This window comes from Cricetulus griseus (genome assembly GCF_003668045.3).
Source record: "Cricetulus griseus strain 17A/GY chromosome 1 unlocalized genomic scaffold, alternate assembly CriGri-PICRH-1.0 chr1_1, whole genome shotgun sequence".
NCBI classification, from domain to species: Eukaryota; Metazoa; Chordata; class Mammalia; order Rodentia; family Cricetidae; genus Cricetulus; species Cricetulus griseus.
The window spans coordinates 199,362,857-199,382,727 of record NW_023276807.1 but is presented as its reverse complement, the minus strand read 5'-3'; the positions used below and the strand labels follow the sequence as shown (position 1 = coordinate 199,382,727).

The window sequence follows — 19,871 nt, the reverse complement described above, 5'->3', positions numbered from 1 at the left end:
CTACCAACTGAACTAGAGCCCCAGACAGTTGAATTTTCTTTTACTTAATTAATTTTGGTTTGTAGATGCAATTACCTTTTCACCTAAGCTTTTTATTTCTTGGCTTTTTGAGATAGTTTCTCTTGGCAGCCCTGTAGACCAGGAGATTAGCCTGACTCTGCCTCCCAAGTATTGAAATTAAAGCATTGGCCACCACTGCCTGGTCTAAGCTCATTTTTAATCATAAAGCTATCTATATTTCTTTTTGTTACAGTGTTTTCAAGCTCTGTGGTAAAATCTGCTCCTACCATGTATTTTCCATTTTTCTCAATTAGTCTGTTGAGTCATTTCTGGTGTGTTTAAACATTTATCTACCCTGTAACCCAACAGTTCTAGTCTGAGATATTTAATTTGCAGAAATGAAAATGTATTTTCATATGACTACAAAAAATACTTGTATAAAAATGCACATGTCTGTAATCCCAGCACTTAGGAAACTAAAGCAGGAGGGTTATGGCTTCTAGGTTAGTCTAATGATAATTTTTTAAAAAGTTAATTTAAAAGAAGAATGTTCTTAACACTTTTGTTTTATCTGCAAACTAAAAATAAATGCCATTCATCTGTCTTGGGAATAAGTAGCCTGTGTGGAACTGACACACTGCCTTTGTACTGAAGCAGATTTAGTAACCCTTTACAGTAAGCACTACTTAATAATGGAATAATGACTGATAAAAACAATAGTTTATGAGAATCTCAAATGCATTGAACATGAAAGGAACCCTAAACAGAGTAATTCATACTGTCAGGCTCCATTATATAAAATAATGTATTTTGTATTAAAAAACTGTACCAAATTCATTTGTTGTAATTGATATGAAAAGTAGTGGCTTCTAGAGTCTGGACAGATAGCTCAGTGTTTAAGAGTACTGGCTGCTCTTCCAGAGGACCCAGGTTCAACTCCCAGCACCCACATGGCAGCTCACAACTGTCTATAACTCCAGTTCCAGGAGATCTGACACCTTCATACCAATGCACATAAAATAAATTTAAGTAAATTATTAAAATAATAAAAGTAGTGGCTGTTAGCCAACAAGAATGGGAAAGTAGGGTGAGAAGCAAGACATCTACATGTTTCAGAGTTCTGTATTTTGATAGGGATGGTTTATGAACCTTCATTGATGCAAAACTTGCTTTGCATTTCATTATATGTAAAATATACCTGAGTGTGCACATGCGAGCAAGGGAGCGCTCGCACGCACACACACACACACACACACACACACACACACACACACACACACACACACACACGCACGCCAGTATGAATGTCCTGTGTGCCACTGACCTATACACTTAAAAATGATTATGTGGCTTCCTGAAATCCCTGGGTATACAGAACGTACTAAACATTGGTTTCAAATATCAGAAATTTTGCTTATTTCTTTTTTCTATTGTATTGTTTTAGTGGCTTCTTAGAATTCTTTCTTCTAAAGCTTCCAGGAAATTGAGCTTTTAAAATCCCTGACCTGGTGGAGAAGCTTTTCCTGTGTGGTCTGTTTCTTCCTAGCCCTGCTGTAGCTTCATAGGGGGGGGAGCATGAGGGGCTTATATGGCTCTCCACCCTTGGCAGAGTAATGCCTGGCCCAAAGAATTAGTGGATCTGGAACTTCCACCATAACAGAGACCTAGGGGATGAGGTTGCTGCATACACAAGATCCAAGTACTTGACATTTGGGTAGTAATTATCCAAGCGGCTCTCTTGCCTCACTGCTTATGAATACTGTAATTGAAAGGGCAGAGGAAAACCAATGCAGAACAGGCAGGGGCTTGGAAATACTGTACATGGATGGTTTGTGTGCCCAGAGGACAATTGAGAATTAAGTGTGGTAATAGAATTACAGTACTTTTATTGCTTCTGTTAGGACAAGCCCTTAGAGTACCAATTACACTCTAGCAATTATACTTTGGGTGCTAAGTAATAGTGCGTACTGAATTATGTACAGTGTCTCACTGTCTTCCCAGATCTCTGATTGTGAAACACTGTTAAGGATGGTGTTACAGAAAAATGTCTGAAGCCATACCTTTAGTTCTAGTACTTGGGAGTTCAAGGCTAACCCGGTCTACAGAGTGAGTTCCAGGACTATACAGAGAAACCCAGTCTCAAAAAAAAAGGAAAATGAGAAAGAAAATGTCTAATGTGTGGCTTTTCTAAACTGTTAGTGGCCTTCCTTCCTTCCTCTGCATTCTGTTCCCAGCTTTGTGTGTTATTTATTGGGTACAACTGCATTGCCTGTGTCTTGTAGCAGTTGGTGCACATTTCTTTTTGGTATGGAGCATGTCTATATTTAGTTCCCATCATGGTTAGGCAAGGTTGAGGACCATATCTAGATTAAAGTGGAAGTTTAGAGCAAATGCTGAAGCTCTCCTTTTACCTGGCAGATAGGCAGCTCCGTCTTATGCCTTTCTTAACTGCGGTGTTATACTATCCTTTAATTTATCCATTGCTACTGTGTTCTAGTTTTACTTAGGAATAATTTTCAGAAGTTAATACCAGTGTTTAACAGTTTTTATGCCATGTTTTAGTGTTTTAGTGAGAGGTGTGTGTGTGTGTGTGTGTGTGTGTGTGTGTGTGTGTGTGTGTGTGTGTGTTGTGTTGTGTTGTGTGTGTGTGTGTTGTATGTACCTGTGAATGCCAGAGGATAACCTTAGCTGTCATCCACAGAAATGTTGTGTACTTCCTTTGAGATGGTCTTTCATTGGTTTGGTGGTCACCAGTTAGGCTAGACTGGCTGACCAGCACACTCCAAGGATTGACCCCATCTTCCCAGCCCTTAAATTCAAGCAAATGCTACCATGCTTATGTGGGTGCTGGGAATCAACATTGTGCATGTACAGTGCTTTACTGACAACCTCCCAATCTTGTGCAATTAAGACAGGATTTCTCTAGAACCCTGTCTTCTTGTTTGTTGTTTTTGTCTGTTTTGAGATTGACTCTCACTCTGCAGCCCAGACTATACTCAAACTCTTGGAGGTATTCCTAATTTGGAGATTGAAGGTGGGAGTCATCAGTTCCCACCTCCTAACAGTTTTCTTACTCTTAAAGAAATAATAGTTTCAAAGTCTGGACTTGCTCTTGCCCACACTCTTTAAATACTGAAGCTGGGATTCACTTGGGAGGTACTCAATTTAAAACAAAACTAAAACTAAAGATTTGTGATACTTTAAGTTGATTTGAACATTCTATTTTTATAAATCTCTAGATTATAGTGCTAATATAATATAATGTAGGGTTTATAGTTCTAATATTGTGACATGCTTGCCAACATGAACAGTTTGTAAATCCTCAATAGTCTTCCTGTAACCGTATGTCGGATTTCCAGCTGTGTTGAATCAGACTTTGATCCCTCTTAGGAAGATAAATGTAATATCTGCAGTTTCTAATGGCAGGGGTGGAAGAGAGCTGTTCAGATGCAATCTTAAAAGCCAGGGCCCTGTCCAGATAAGAAATTGAAGGCCCTGGGGAAACTAATTATTTCGTTGTCATTTTTTCAAAATGTGTCGGCTTCATCTAGCAGCGAAGGGTTTTGTTAAGCTCAGTGTGCAGGGTTAGATTTGTTTTCTTCCACTAGAATCACTCTCCTTAATCAGCATGCTTATAAATGGTACACCTGCCTAATTAGAACAAGTTCTAGACTCCAGGATACAGTGTGAGCATTTCAATTAGCTCCACACAATGGGAAAGCGGGCTGATGCTCTTAGAATGTCCCCTCACTTCTCATTCCTTTGTTGCTAAGCTTTTATTGTTTCTTACTCCGGAAGCTTCCTTTGATCATGGACATTTCCCTGTAGTATTCGGTCATTGATATGGGTTTGCTTTTCAATGAAAGGGAAAAAATGGTAATATTTTATGCATATATGCAGAAATACTATTTGTTTTATTATGCTTTTTTAAACTGTTACTTTTAAATACGGAGAACGTTCATCACTGTGACAAGGAGCTAAAATACAACCATCATAATCAAGATCTCCACACATTACCAACAATAAATCCTTATCTCAGAGCTGGTGGGGATGATACACTGCTCCCTCACAGAACCAATTACCCAACTAGAAGCATAATGAGCAGCAGAGGTGGGACAGTGAAGATCCATAGAGCAAGAGTAAAATTAAGATAAAATTGTTGCCTGTTTAACATCTTGTAGTAAGTGCATCTCCAATTAGCTTCTGGAAAAAAATTACTTAGCATCTACTCAGGTCCAAACTCATGAATTGCAAAGAAAGACTTAAGACTTACATGAACACAGAGAAAATCATGCTGAGCATATTGTCACTAGAGTTCTGCTCTGCCCAGGATTTGAAGTAGTCCCCGCTGCTTTGATGGGTGCTGGGCTCCAAACAGCTTGCTGAGTGGTGGCTGCACTGACCACATTTACTGACCCATGGCAGCATGATAAGCTCAGAAGGAAGAAGATGCTTTGGATCATCACAGGAAGTTCCACCTTTTAGACTTTGTGTGTTCCCAAAGACCACATTAACTGGGTTGCTGTAAAGGAAGATCCTGAGAGTGCATGATCTGTGTCCTAATTAGGACTGGGCTTGATCCATTATAGCAGACATCAGTTGAGTAAGTGGCTAAGTGGCAAGAAATGAAGTTTAGTTCTATGTTAGATAAATGTCACATTGAGTACTAGAATGGCAGAAAAGGGTGGAAGTTACTCTAAACAACAGGAGCATTTTTTTTTCAACCCGTGTTATTCCTGTACTGTCTATTGTAAAGTTCTGGACAATAACACATTATCAGCCATAAAGCACCAATGTATATAAAGTACTTTGTTTTAAAATAGATTGTGCCTGTCGTGGTAGGGTATACCGTTAATTCTGGTACTTGGGAGGCAGAGGCTGTCATATCTCTGTGAGTTCCAGGCGAGCCAGTGAGACCCTGTCACATTGATTGATTGATTGATTGATTGATTGATGGATATGATCCTAGCTCTAAGAGGCAGTCTCAACTACATAGAGAGATCAAGACACCAGCCTAAGAAATCATATAGGACCTAAACAGAAAAAGATGATCAGATTACACTCTTCTTAATTTGCTGCTATCACTGTGGTGGATAGAGGGATGGTTCACCATAGCTACATACTAGCAATAAGCCCTGGCTTCATGAATGTTTATGTATTATGTATTTATCTATTTTGTATGTTTTCATTTATTCGTTAATAATTTTATACATGTATGCAATGTGTTTTGATCATCTTCAACTTAGGTTCCCCCTTCCCACCCCTCCTTCATATCCAAATTGATATGAAACTGTAGTAGATACTTCTGGGTGAGCCTTAAAAGTTAATATTTATAATAATTTTCCTTGGTGGTTTTACAGCCTTTGGTCTTATCTTGTCAGAGTATGCACAGGGAAGTATGTGTGTTAGAGTAGGACAATAAATAAATAGTGCTCAAAAAATGGTGAACTCACTCACCTCACCATTGATTGTTGTCTTACTTGAAGTCTTTATAGGTTTTAAATACATGTAATATAAATAAACAAAAAGAACAGTTCCCAGTCTCACAGATTTGTTCATTCATTGATTCGCCAAAATGTACTCTGTGGCTGGGGCTTCATCAATGAGTATCATTCCTCTCTCTGTGTGCGCACACATGCGTGCACATGCTGTGGTATGATGTGTGTATGAAGGTCAGAGAACAACTTGTGGGAATCAGTTCTATCTACCATATGGCTTTCTAGGATTGAACTTCGGTTGTCAAGCTTGCATTGGAATGCTGTTTCCCTCTGAGCCACCTCACTGACCCACACAGGCTTTGTTTGCTGTGTTTGTCAGGCTAGCTGGCCCGAGAGCTTTTAGGAATTCTCCCTTTTCCACCTCCCATCTTACCATAAGACCAAGAGACAACATTTTGGTTTTACATGGGTTCTAGGGATTTAATCTGAGGCCCTCACAATTGCACAGCAGACAGTTTTCCCACCGAGCTGTCTCCCCAGCCCATATGTTACATGTATTGTACCATAATTTTAAGAAGAATGTTAATGACAGGGACAGCAGTTATAGGTCTTTTTGCTGACAGCACATTTTTCTATTCTGCTTCTGTTGGTCTGTGTTTTTGTGTGTGTGCTGAAGCCACTAAGATAAAATCTAACCCTTCCATCCACTTGAAAATACCCAGCTTTCCACCTGTGAATGTTTAAGGATGAACAGCCTCAGTTCCTTTATAATTGTTGTTTGTTTTTGAGACAGGTTCTCTTTGTGTAGCCCTGGCTATCCAGAAACAGGCTGGCCCCGAACTCAGAGATTGACTGCCTCTGCCTCCCTAGTGCTGGAATTAAAGTCATGCACTACCATGTCCAGCTTATTTAATTTCTTTTTCTTTTTCAAGAGAAAGACCTCCTAAAGTCAGACATAGTGGCACATTGCTGCAGCTTTAACACTCAGGAAGCTGTGGCAGGAGGGTAGTGAGTTTGGTGCCAGTCTGAGCTAGCTACATAAAGACTTTAAGGACAGTTGCTTGGCTTTCCTTATTAGTCTCCTGAGCTGCTTGTCTGTCTCAACTGTTCCCTCTGCCTCCCTTTTAATTCAATTTTGAAGAAAGTGGGTCATTTGTCCACTCCTATGAGCCCAGGTTAGTTGTTTTTGTGGGTTCCCTTGTGATGTCCTTGATGCTTCTGGCTTGTACAAATTTTCCTCCTTCTCTTCAACAGGATCCTCTGAGCTCAACCCAATACTTGGTTGTGGATCTCTTCATTTGCTTCCATCAGTCACTGGATGAAGGCTCTCTGATGACAATTGGGATAGTTACTAATCTGATTACAGGAGATGGCCAGTTCAGGCTACCTATCATTAAAGAGACATTTTGATGGGGGAGGGAGCGCATTTTGGGGTCAGGTAGAAACTTGGTTTAAGGGAAACTCCAGCCAATCTACAAGGATGACCCCAGATAAGAGATCACGTCACTTCTAAGTATTTGCTTACATCTCTCTAGAATTGTCATTGTAGGCAACGGTGAAACATGATCATATGTCCATTTATGTCATGTCTGGCTTATGTATTATCTGATATTTAGTGTATATTCCCCTAATCATACCAGTAAAATAATTTATGGTGACTCAAGAATTCAGGGTGCTAGATAAATGATAGCTACCCTTAAGAGCACTTGTAGAAGACTCAGGTTTGGTACCCAGCTGTCATGTGGTGGCTCACAACATTCTGTAACAATAATTAGTTGCAGGGGACTTAGCACCCTCTTCCGGCCTCTGAAAACACTAGACACACACCTGTTGCACATATATGCATGCATGCAAACACTTATACCGGTAAATAAATCTTTTTTAAAACCAACAATTCAACCAAGGATCATGAACTGACATTCTTTGAAGAGTCCAAAGTAAGTTGTTTTATAAAGAATTCTTTCATTTTAATTTGCCTGATTCTTTCTCTTTTTGGTAGACTCACCAAGAAAGACATGGGCAGTGCTCTGCACTTTATAGTAACACTTGGAGGCACATGGTGCTAGTCTCGTATTTGTTAAAGAATTGTTTGCCAGGTTTTTCCTTGTACCTTTTTGTAATTAGTAATAATATAGCATTATAGTGGCACCCTTTTAAGTACTTTTAAAACATGCTATTGGTGCTGGGAGAGATGATGAACACCTTTAAAAATGTGTTGCTCTTGGTGGGAAGATAATCTTTTACCATATGTTTTTCTGAGAGAAGAATAGAGGTAGGTAGTGAAGTTGAGAAATGGGTCCCTGGGACACACCACAGACTTTGTGTTTCAGTCCAGATCTTCACTTGAACATGTGCAAGTTGAGGAAAGTTGCCTAACTCCCCAGACCCTCCGTTTTCTCCCTAAAGTGGGGATAATATCATATGTCTTACCTGGTCAAGGTGAGTAGGTGAGGTAGCCGTGGAAGGAGGGGCCCCCGGCTTCCCCACTGCCTCAGAGCCATTGCTTGGCAAAGGCAGAAGCCATGTTGGAGAGGTGTTTCTAGAGCAGAGGGGGCTCATTAGTTTTTATCTTCACATCTCTCCCCAGTGTTGTCCTCAGGTTTGCTATTAGTTTAGCATTACCAGACATCATAAAAAAATGTGACCAACAAGTTAGAAGGATGCCTTTCTGAGACTTCTTTTGCTTTTGTCTTTCAAATGTTTGTTTTATTTATGGCTGTATTTAATTGTGTGTACATGAACACACCCACGCTAGAGGTCAGAAGACAACAATTCCTGAGCCAATCCCCTCCCCCCAATCTATTAATGTGGGTTCCCAGGATTGAATTCTGGCTGTTAGGCTTCTGTAGCACACTTTACCCACTAAGATGGCTGTGTTGCTCCTGTGTCCCTCTTGGGATGTCAAAGAAAGGAATTAAGAATTTTCAAATAAGGTTGGGTGTTTTTCTTTTGAGGGGAGCGTGACAAGTGTTTTACAGTGTAGCACAGACCTTGAAACTCAGGCTATCCTTGAAATCATTTCAATCCTGCCTCCAAGTCCAGTATACTAGGGTTACAGTATATGTCACCATGATCAACTTGGACTTCTGTTTTCAAACTTCTTAAATACCACTTGTCTTTAGTAGATCTGTATGGAATCAAATTGCTATTTAGCTAGACCTCTTCCTGACTGCAATCCATTTTACTTTAAGGGATTATTTAAAAAATACAATTTATATGTAGTCTGAGAATAGTGAATAAAAATAATTCTGTGACCCATTTACATGCATTACTGTAAAAGTTTCATTTCATACAAGTGACAATTTTTTAAAGTTAATTAGACTCGGCTACACTGAGGTTAGCAAAAAGTGCTTTGAATTATCAATAATTCAGCAGGGCAGACATTTCTGTATAATGCAGTGGTTTTATAGAGTATTGTGAGATAGTTATCCGTAAAATAAATGGCTGTGAGCATACATAGCATGGTGGGGTTCACTTGAATGTGGTGTGAAGTGAGCATCTCTGCTTCTATTATTGGGAAGGGTGTGGGACATCAGTCTTTCTGGCCATGAACTACTAGCAACCTTTGTCCTTTGTGTTACCTTTAGTTAAAAACGAAAAATGAGCATGAATGCTGGCTGGTGGCCATGTCTCCCTTTCAGCTAAAAATTCTTCTGGGAAAGAAAAATGGAGCTGCAGATTTGGATTTATTTCATTGCATGAATGATATGTGACATTTTGTAAATTATTTATCACTGCAAGGGTGGCGGCAGTGGCTTCAACATTGTTCTATCAAATGAAAGCAAGAATCCCATTAGTACAAAGACTGTGCTTTAGCCAGAATCTATCAGGGGAATGTTGTCACTTTAAAACCAGATTGTTCTTTTAATTGCTATTTAAAGGAACAAAAGTGTTCCCTAGGTACTGCAGCTGAGCAGTTGCAAGTAATAACTATGGATCCATAATTATGCAGTGCTGATTATCTGGCATTTCAAACACTGTGGCTAGAGTCAGTGACCAATTTGTTGTAGCTTGTCTCTTTTTTTTTTTTTTTTTTTTTTTTTTGGTTTTTCTAGTACAGAATGTTTCACACTGTGCCTTTTTAACAGAGCTATAAAAATACATTTGTAAAACTACCTCAGAAAGTAAAGCATGTGCATATTAATAGAACAAATTAAGCTGAAAATAAGGGCAGGATAATGAATACTCGTAAGATAAGAGTCACAGTCATATTAAACAAGTTTATGAATTCTTGGTCATAAGATGAGCTCTTCACTTTCGTGGCATGTTGTTAGAGGGAACCCAGACATTTATTGAATCATTATAAGTATTCAATATATTATTTTAAGGATGTGGTTGATTTTTCTTTTTAACTGGCAGTTGCTTATTTATGCAACCAGCAAACATATTTTGAGTGCCTACTGTGAACAAGGATATGTATTAGGCATTTGGGATTGAATAGTTGCCCAAATGAGCTTCATTCTGTGCTGCTGTATAGACTTAGAGAATTAGATCTAACATAATCTTGTTTGCGATTTACATATAAAAACATTTGTGATTATGTCGAGTTTTCTTGCCCTGAATTTTTGATTCATGAGATTCAGTATAAAGACTTCACAGTCACATTCAGAGAGCTAGCAGACAACATGTGTGAAGGCTTGGAATGTACAATAAAATGTTAGTTTTTTATACAGTTTTGGCTGTTCAAGATAATGTAACCAGATCTGTAGGCACAGTCAACTGCATTCATATGGATGGAAATGCCTGCCCTGCTGGTAGTAGTAAACAACAGCGAGACACAGAATGTATGTAGATTTACACATTGTTAAAAGCAATTGCCATAGAGAGTTAAAGGGTGCCAGGGGGTAGACAAATGTTTTGTTGTTTCTTTTATAAAGTGTGAATGTCAGAGATTGAGGGTTTATCTCCTTTGTGTGCCCTGCTTTCCCTTTGAAGCCCTTGGTGCCAGAGAGGCCTTGTTAATAGTCTTTTGATCTTCTCAAGTTCAACAGAATTTTAACTCCGACTTATTCTCTGTTCATGTGCCATCTAAAACATACATTTCATGTCTAGTGTTTAATAGGTGAATAATTAGGACACTTGATAACATTTAGTTAAATAACCTCACTTAATTAACTGGATGGTATCCATGGTCTTTAATGCTGAATAGATAAATCAGTTTATTATAAGCATACAGATTATAGGAACACTTGGGATTACAGATGAATCCTTTATTTCATTCTGAGGGCTGTATGATATTTGAAGGTATTAGGCATCACTGAAATCATAAAAGTTACTTGTGGATCTAATGGCTACATTTAAATGTATTTGGGTACTGCTTTGCTACCAAATAATTTATGATGATTTTTATTAGAAGGTGTTGATTTGAATACTTAATTTATCAGGGTTTCCTTAAGTAATATTGTAAGACACTTTGAATTTTAATAATTGTTTTAAGTTTTTAAATGAAAGCTATCAATATGTATATATGTATATTTTTTAATTTTTCACAGCCCCGTGCCGATCCCATTCCAATATGTAGCTTCTGTTTGGGGACTAAGGAATCCAATCGAGAGAAGAAAGCAGAAGAACTCCTTTCTTGTGCAGACTGTGGCAGCAGTGGTAAGTTGGGGGGCTCTGTGTGCCTTCTTCTCTGACTTCCGCTGACTGGCAGGGATTCATGCTCTTCATCTCTAGCAAACCACACAGCATTTGTTATTTAAATAAGCCAATTGCTGATGGAATAGTCTTGAAATATAACATAAAGGGTGAAATATGAACGTATCAGTACCAATATATCTTAGGTTTATACGATACTGTTCAGTAATATTTGTAACCAAGCTTCAGTTTCAAACCTATTTGGATAATTCAGTTTGGAGATATTGGTTTTTGTCTTGTTTCTCAAGATGTCTCTCCATGTAGCTTAGGCTGGCCTCAAACTCACTGTGCTTTCTGAGGTTACTCGGGTGGTATGTGCCACACCTGAGCTTTTGGAAATGCTGGAGTCTCCTTATGTTGCCTGGGCCACACTCCTAAATCCAGATCTTAGTCATTTTCAGGACTCACCTTCCCAAGGAACCATTGCCACATTGCCACGCCTAGCTCACAGCAGAGAGTTTATGCTAAACAGAGAATCACTTCTGTTTTCCAGAGACTCAGGTCTGTAGTGTTTCAGGTCATGACACCTACTGGTGAAATGTAGTACTTCAGCTCAGCTCTGTGTGACTGAAAGGGGACAGGAAACGTGAAATCATATGATGCTAGAGGTTGGGGTTGCCTGGACCAAGGTAGATTAAGGGTGGTTGGTGTAGGAGGGAGTGGAGGAACTGCTGGAAAAGAACCTTGGGCAGCAACTGAAACAGTTACAGTGCCCCAAATGCTCCTAAGGGAGATGTGTTCTTAGCATAAGATTTAAAGATTATGTCTCCAGTTTTATTCAGAAATATAAAGGGAAATTGTATTTATGTTTTAATTTTTTTTTTTACCTTATAGTCTTTTGGATTCAGTACATAAGTCACCCAGGTTACATAAAAGGGTAATTTTAGGTCCGTGTCCCCTCAACCCCACCCCCACCCCCCCACACACAATTTTTTTTGTTGGTGGTGTTTTTCCAGGGGTCAAACCGCTAAGCAGACACTACTACTGAGTTGCACCCCCAGTCCAAGGTTTTACAAAGTTAATCTTTCTGTGCTGGTCTTTTGTTCTCCCAGGTACTGAAAAAATTTTTCCCCTCAAGATTTTATTTTAAAATTCATGACTAAAGCTGGGCGTTGGTGGTGCATGCCTTTAATCCCAGCACTCAGGAGGCAGAGGCAGGCGGATCTCTATGAGTTCGAGGCCAGCCTGGTCTCCAGAGCGAGTGCCAGGATAGGCTCCAAAGCTACACAGAGAAACCCTGTCTCGAAAAACAAAACAAAACAAAAAAATCGTGACTAACAGCTGAGTTTTATATCCATGGCAAAGCATTTGCCTGGGATCCGAGGTCACACCCTTTACTTCCAACTAGTCACTTACTCACTCATTCTATGAGGTACTGTCCTTGCTAGAAATGATGGCACTTACCGTTAGATTTCAAGGAACTAAATAGCCAAGTATGTAGTCTATGTGAACTATAGTAAGAGTTCCATAAATGGGCCACCCATTGTTAAGATTTCCCACACTTCTTGTTGTCATCCTTGATTACTGTAAATAATTTGAAGTGTTATCACCACTTCCAACAGCTGCTTGCTGGTCAGATAAAGGAAATATTCCATACTGAGGAGTGATAATGTTGTGAAATGACTCTTAATCTTTTTGCAGAGGTTTAGCTTTATAGGCCATTTGTGGTTCAGCAGCTTCCAGGACCTGATTAGGTGGAGAGAGCCTTCAAAATAAGACATTTCAAACCCTACCTGAAAAATGTTTTCTGACAGTCTTTTTGATGGGCTCTACAGATTCACTAACATTCTCTGACTTGGCCATGGTGTCATGGATAATGACAAGGGCACAGAAACATTATCTGTGTGTTTCCCTTAATACATTTCAACCCAATGATCTCCTGCTGTGTTGGTGAGGGAGTGCCTCACTCATCAGTCCTGACTTTACCTAGCTTGTAGGTCCTCTCACTAGGCTCATTTCAAATGAATTATTCTTTTTGTCACTGCCTAGTCAATTCTATGGTATTCACCTATCTGGTGCTTATCTGTAGATTTTAAACTGTACTTTAAAAAATGCCCTCCATCATTTAATATCCTTAGTATCACTTTATCTGGATACCTAGACAGATTATGGAGGTATTGAAATGTGGGAGGAGAAGCTCTTTTCGTGTATTCTTTGCCGATGGTGACCCGCTCAGCCCTGCTGAGTTTGTTGCTAAGGAATCCAGGATTTCATCATAACTTCAGGTCCTTCCTCACAAGGTGTCAAGGTGTAATTCTACCCAGGTCAATCTCAGACTTTCTGATAAAATCAAGTTCCCCTCTGCACTGAAGTTGTTGAAATATCTTTTTCTCTAAAGCTTCTTCATTTTCCATTCACACTTCCTAGGGTCAGGTTAGGGACTGTTTAGGGCATTGGTTCCTTCCCAGTCCTCAAAAGTACTCTTTGTTTTCTAACAAGTGCAGAATGAGTTGAGGGCTTCTGTCCCAAGATCATGTCTACCTCTCACTGGCAGAAATCTAAGCCCTAGGGCATAATGTCTCTCTGTAGTGCACAAAGGATGTCTGAAGGTGCCTCTCCCGGACGCTAAAGTGGAGCACTGCTGTGCTGTGGCAGTTCATTTAATCTTCTGTGACTGTATCCGCTTGCATTCAACTACTTTAGTGACTGGGAGAAGATCCCTGTTGTGAAATACTGTGTAGACTGTACTTCCTCTGGTCCATTAGGCAAGCAACCTATGTTCTTTTTTCCTCTTAAAATTGAAGCACCAAAATAAAATGTGGCTAATTTTAGGGGGTGCTAGGGTCCTTGTGGTTTCAAGCTATGTTTTGACACCTTAGTTTTTATGAAGAAAACAGAAGATGATGGACCTCATGCTTCTTCAGAGCCCTATCCTGGTGGCAGCCTTGCCGGCACGGTTCAGTCCTGAAGCTCCAGTGGTACTAACACGTGGTCCTCCAGTTGACCTTGTAGAGATGGCTTCCCTTCTCATACTCAGAAGAACTATTGGTTCCAGGATGGAGTTGGGACTGATTGTAAGGATCAAAGGGATTCTGAACATAAGATATTTTTGTTAAAAAGGAAAAATGTCTATGGGCAGTATAAAACCAGAAAAAGGAAGTCCAGATGCAGCCATAAGGAAGATGATTAGTCAATGTGTTTCCCATATGTGCTCAATGCTTTTAGTCACCTCTCTCTGAAGCACCATTTGTATGATGACGATTGCACTGTGCTGAGCTTTCATAGACATGAGTGTAACTGTTTCCTTCTGCTCCTACCATGTAGTGAGCTCGTTAGACTTTTCTCCATTTTTAGGATGACTGTATTACAAATGGTCAGAACCATTTTTTTCCCTTGCCAGAAGTCCTTTTTAAAAATGCTCAAGTTCATATGTAGTAAAAATGTGAGGTGGAGTATGTAAAGATGCCCCAAATGTGCTGTCCCCAACCCTGGGCCCTGTTTCTCTTTTCCTGCTGACTGTAACTATAGTTTTCTTTTTCTGTATAATATGAAGTATAACAGGGCTATCCTGAGGGTAGTAAAATAGTCATGGGAGAATGGCCAGCAAGGTGACACACATCTGGGGATTATCCTAGCCACTCATGAATTTGGAACTGTGAGACAGTCCTTAGGTCTGAGGAAATGCTGAGGCTGGGGAGTGATTTTACTTGACTTTCATGGATCAGCCTACTTTGAAATTAACACTGTTATATTCTCCTTGCCTCATTAAGGCCAAATTATCTTTAATTAGCTTCACATAAGTATTAGATATTATACCAAATGAAATTTTGTGTCTGCTGCTCCAATTGCCGGGTGGTTAAATCTTACTTACAGATGAGTTGTGTGCATGTGTGTTTTCAAATTAGCAAATCTAAGATAAGTGTACAGTTCAAAATTACAGCATCGTACTAAGTGGAAGCTCATTGAAACAGGAGGCAGAAGAGAGGCTGCTGTGGCACAGCTGGAGAGGGAGAGAGCCAGCCCCTCTGCAGGATAGGGAGCGAGAGCTGTGGGTAGACTGTCAGCCCACACTCAGGAGCCCTGGCACCCACCCTGAGTTCTTCTTTACCCCATTGTCAAGCCTCAGAAACATGGTGCTGGGGGATCTGGTGAGATGCAGTCCTTCACTCTCCAGGCTTATTTTTTCAAAGCACTTGTTTCTGAGGGTTGTTATGTTTAAATGCTTCAGGGAGCAGTTGTTAGTCATCTAGTTTCACACTGACTAGGCATGGATTGGATCATTGGGTTAAAAAGCAGTATCTTGACTAGAAGGAACTCCAAGAGAAAATCATAGAAAGAAGAGGAATGAGAGCCTCACCTCAAAGGAGTAAATAGGAAGAGGGGGAGGGAGCTCTACCCCCCAGAAGCCACTGCAGCAGTGAGTCAGTCATCTACTGTGAGAGGCAAGTAGCAGAAATCGTGCTTTTTGGGTGCATGCTATTAGATTTTCTTTACTGTAGTCAAAAAATCTGAATAAGAAACTTAAGAGTCACAAAGTTCATTTTGGATCATAGTTTGGGAGGTTTTGGTCCATGGTCAACTGGCTCCATTGCTTTGGACCTGAGGTGAGGCTGAACATCACAACATCAGAATCCTGTTTACCTGGTGATGATGCCAAGAACAAATACATGGTATGGCTCATGGATAATCCAAGAAGTCACTGGGAGAAAAGAGAAGGGCCTCCTTAACAAGAGTGGGAATAGGAGTAGGTAGGGTCAGAGGAGGATAGGCTGGAAGAAGTTGGCATGCACAGAGGTGGAGAAGAGCTCCATGTACTTGGGAAAGAAAAGCCAATGAGTATTAGTGCAGAATACAAAGCATTCTGTGATAATGGGATAGCATTTAACAGAGGTCCAATTTGGAAGGGTTGTGTGGCCTATATGAAAGAATTTACATTTTTCCCAAGACTTTTTGGTGGACAGAGAAAAATTATGTGATCAGATTTAAAATCTACACAGGTCACTTAGGTTGCAATAGAGTAATTGATGAAAGTTAGGTCAAGTGGGTGGGGGAGAAAAAAAAGTTAGGTCAAGATGAACTTAAGGATGTCTCATCATAGCAATCTGTGTGTCTGATAGGAACGGCATTTCAGTTACTTATTTGGTAACACCGTTCTGGCAGGTGAATCCCCTTTCCAGCTGCCAGAGGCCAACACCGGTATTTGGTTTCTGGCTTTCCTGCTGCCATCATTAAAGCCTCCTATGACAATTGGAGATTGTTGCATGCTCCCAACATCTCTTCCTTTCGATTCACAAACTCTGTCCCTCAGTTGTGCCCATGCCTGTAGAGTTGTTTTCTCTACATGACCTGAGAAATTGGGACATAGACATCTTTCAGGGTCATTATTATATTTATTATACACAGGTTTTCTTAAGTATTTCCTCCTGGTTTATGGCTCCTAATTTTAAACCATTTTTCTACAGTTTTACTACATAAAATTATTATAAACTGTGAATACATATATGCTTTTGTAACAATGAATAAATGAATGAAGACTTAACATGGCTCTGAATATCTGATACATTATAAACCACAGTAGTAAAACCATTGCCAGAAAGACAAATCCTCATGAATTCTCTCAGCAAAGAGCACAAGAATTTTAGAGGAATGTCTGCATTTGTGGAGTGGCTCAGTAGGAAGTAAGGGATTACATTATCAATACCATTAATTCCTGGTATCTCATTACAATAGCTTGTACAGCAATATATCAAGACTCAGTTACAATCTTTTATTTAAAGTTAATGTGAGAAAGGAAAATGGAAATGTCTCTTCATTGCTCAGCATCTTTTACAGAACCATAGAAATGTAGAGCTGGAAGGATCTATAGCCAATTCTCTTAAGCTAAATAAAGGGAAGATTGCTTCCTAAAAGAAAGATAGGCTGAAGGTTTTGGAATTTGATAGGACAGCTTAAATAGTAGTAGTTTCAGATACTATTGTTTAAAGTGGAAGAAAGCATTAAGAGGGAAAATGTTCTGTGCTTTTGATTGAAAATGGCCAGAATCTATTACTCTTGTAAATGCAAAATTATTAAAAGTCTCTATTGTAGGATATCTATAGGAATAAATAGTAAGCTGTAATATGATATGCATTACCTTAGTTACTGAAGACTAAGCCACAAAGCACGAAAGGAGATTCTAAAATAGAGAAAAATTCAGTGCATGAAATTGAGGTCATATATGCCGGTGATGTATTACTTACAGGAAGTAACAAAAGGGGAGAAGGAGTAAACGGCATATTTTTAAGCTGATAGGATCCATTTTAAGGGTGGAATTTAAATTGCTCTTCTTTAAAAGTTGAGTTTTTAGGTCCTCAGCATGAGGAGGGTGTGAGTGAACTATCAGTGTAGCCTCCTGCCTCTCCATTCCAGGCATACTCTTCAAAGTAATGAGTGAGCTGTGTTTGTTAGCTGGTCCTGAACAGAGAGTTATCGATGTCATTTTATATATTTAAACCTTCTCCCATTCATCTGACCGAGGAGCCCTTGGGGAAGACCACAGGTTAAACGTACCTGCCTGGGTGTCTTTCCCAGCCTGAGGTTGTGAATTTGGCAACATTTGATTTTCTCAACATCTTAAATACAGATGTTTTAGGGGTTTTTTGTTTGTTTGTTTGTTTGGTTTTTTTTAAGAGTAGGGAATTGTGAACTTTTATTAATGGTATTGATAATTGATACTGAATGTTTTTACTTCAAAAAGCCAAATCTCCTGGTGAGTGGAATTTTATGAAAGCACCTGTTAAGCTTTAGGGAGGAGAACCTTTTTGGCAGGAACCCAAAATACATATTTGAACAATGAAGCTGCCAAAGTCAGGAAATTATAAAACAGTTTGGAAATTACAGAATCTGCTTTTTTATTACCCCTCAGATTTCCTTTTGCAGCTTGGTTATAAGTTCTCTCACATGGGATTTACTAATGTTCTTACTATTTAAAGACCAGATTTTTGTTTTAAAAAAATAATAATAATCAAGTTTGGAGATCTCCCTGGGGTTGCGATAAAAAGCCCTTAGTTTTTTAAGTGGAGCTGCTTCCCAGAGCCTCAGTCCCCACTCCCCTCTCTTGCTCAAGGAACCCCAGAGGTCTCCTTCCTCTGAGGCTCTCTGGGTAAGAGGCACCCAGAGTTGTGTGGAAAGGCAGGATCCTCTAGAAGAATGAGGGAAGCCTGCTGAGGGCGACTTCACTGAATCTGTCTCTTCAACTCACAAATTCCACGCCTGTCACTGGGTGACAATAGGATGTTCTTGGACTGCCCAAGTAGTAGGTGTTCTTTGGGACTATTTGATGAGTGAAATAGTTAAGCCATTTGAGTTGTAGCTTTTCAAACAGCTATGTACAAGCCAGACTCCCAAGTTATGTTATCACAGGTGTGCACCACCACCATGTTAAGCTCAAATACCGTTTTGTTTAGCCATCTTTTTTTTTTTTTTGTATAATTTTATCACAGCAAGCAGTTGTTTGAACTTGGCACCACTATACAGTGTAGTATACCTGAGATCTGTGGGCACATGGTGGTTGGTGAAGATGGCAGGGCAAGGGTTCTAACAGAGCACATACACACTGCCTTGCAAGTCCTGTAAGGACTGATAGTTGGAATCGGGATACATTTCAGATTTATCTCGAGAGAAAGTATTCACAAAATCATTCCGTACATGCACGGAAAGAACAGAAAGACAAAAGAGAGAAAGGAAGTCTCTCGTAAAACTCAACATCTCTGACCTATTTTGCTCTCAAGTTCCTAAGGCTCACTGGTTAGCACCAGTTGCCATCCATTAAATAAAGGGAATTTTTTTAAAATAAATTTTTTTTAAATAAAAACTTCTTTTTTAACTACAACAGTAAAACCCCGACACTATTGACATAGAGCAATTGCTTTTTTATTGCAGGACACCCATCCTGTTTGAAATTTTGCCCTGAATTAACTGCAAATGTGAAGGCCTTGAGGTGGCAATGCATCGAGTGCAAGACATGCAGCGCATGTCGGGTCCAGGGCAAAAATGCAGTGAGTATGCTTCTCACATTCCAGCGCCAGGGGAAGCGGCACTGGTGCTCAGGCTTTCCTCTGACAGAGTATCTAAGTGTGTGAACCATGGTAATGGCACACCACACCTGGGAAGTTCTTGCTCCTTTATTACATTTGACTGTTAACCTGGTAACTTGAGGGTGTTGGAGTTCTACAGTTGGTCTCAGTCTCAATTAGTCTCTAATATGTTATATTACAGGATAATATGCTTTTTTGTGATTCCTGTGATAGAGGATTCCATATGGAGTGCTGTGACCCACCACTTTCCAGAATGCCAAAAGGTGAACTTTTAAACCATATTAAAAATGTAGGGCTGGGAAGTAACTCAGTGGTAGAGCACTTGCCTAGCATGTATGAGGTCCTAAGTCAATTCCCAGCACTGTGAAACAAACGAACAAAATAATGTATTACTTACCTGTTAATCTTATTTTGATGTCTGGGAGTCGTACCCCCACCCCCACCCCCATGTTCTTGCAGGTTGTGACTAGAAGAGTTTTATAAAACCACTTGGTTTGGGGTGACACGTAGACCTAGGCAGGAAAAAGACTCTCTTGCCCTCCAGCAAGCAGCTCCCTAGTTAGTAAGTGTTTATAAAACTGTATTATCCAGTAAAGGAAATGAGTTTTGTACTTCTAAAATTCATGATGACTTCAGAGTACTTCAGCAGGAAGCCATCTCCAGATTTCAGCTATTGGTTGATGTTTAAAAGCATAAACATCTGGATTCTCTTTTGGGTCTGGTGTACTATGGAGTTTCTTCTCTGTTTATTTGTGTAAGTCAGCCATGCCCAGCCTTTCCC

General features: G+C 39.7%; 1 protein-coding gene across 6 annotated transcripts in view; it reads left to right on the top strand.

Moving 5' to 3' along the window:
* The window catches only part of Kat6b (lysine acetyltransferase 6B), a 165,873-nt gene that overhangs the window by 93,544 nt on the left and 52,458 nt on the right, over window positions 1-19,871 (top strand). For 5 of the 6 annotated variants that reach the window (XM_027387511.2, XM_027387512.2, XM_027387515.2 and 2 more), the window contains exons 3-5: window positions 10,931-11,039; window positions 18,936-19,051; window positions 19,272-19,353. In XM_027387511.2, coding sequence (XP_027243312.1) covers window positions 10,931-11,039; window positions 18,936-19,051; window positions 19,272-19,353 — 307 coding nt within the window. The remainder of the gene's footprint in view (window positions 1-10,930; window positions 11,040-18,935; window positions 19,052-19,271; window positions 19,354-19,871) is intronic. The other variant, XM_035452258.1, reaches the window with a different exon arrangement.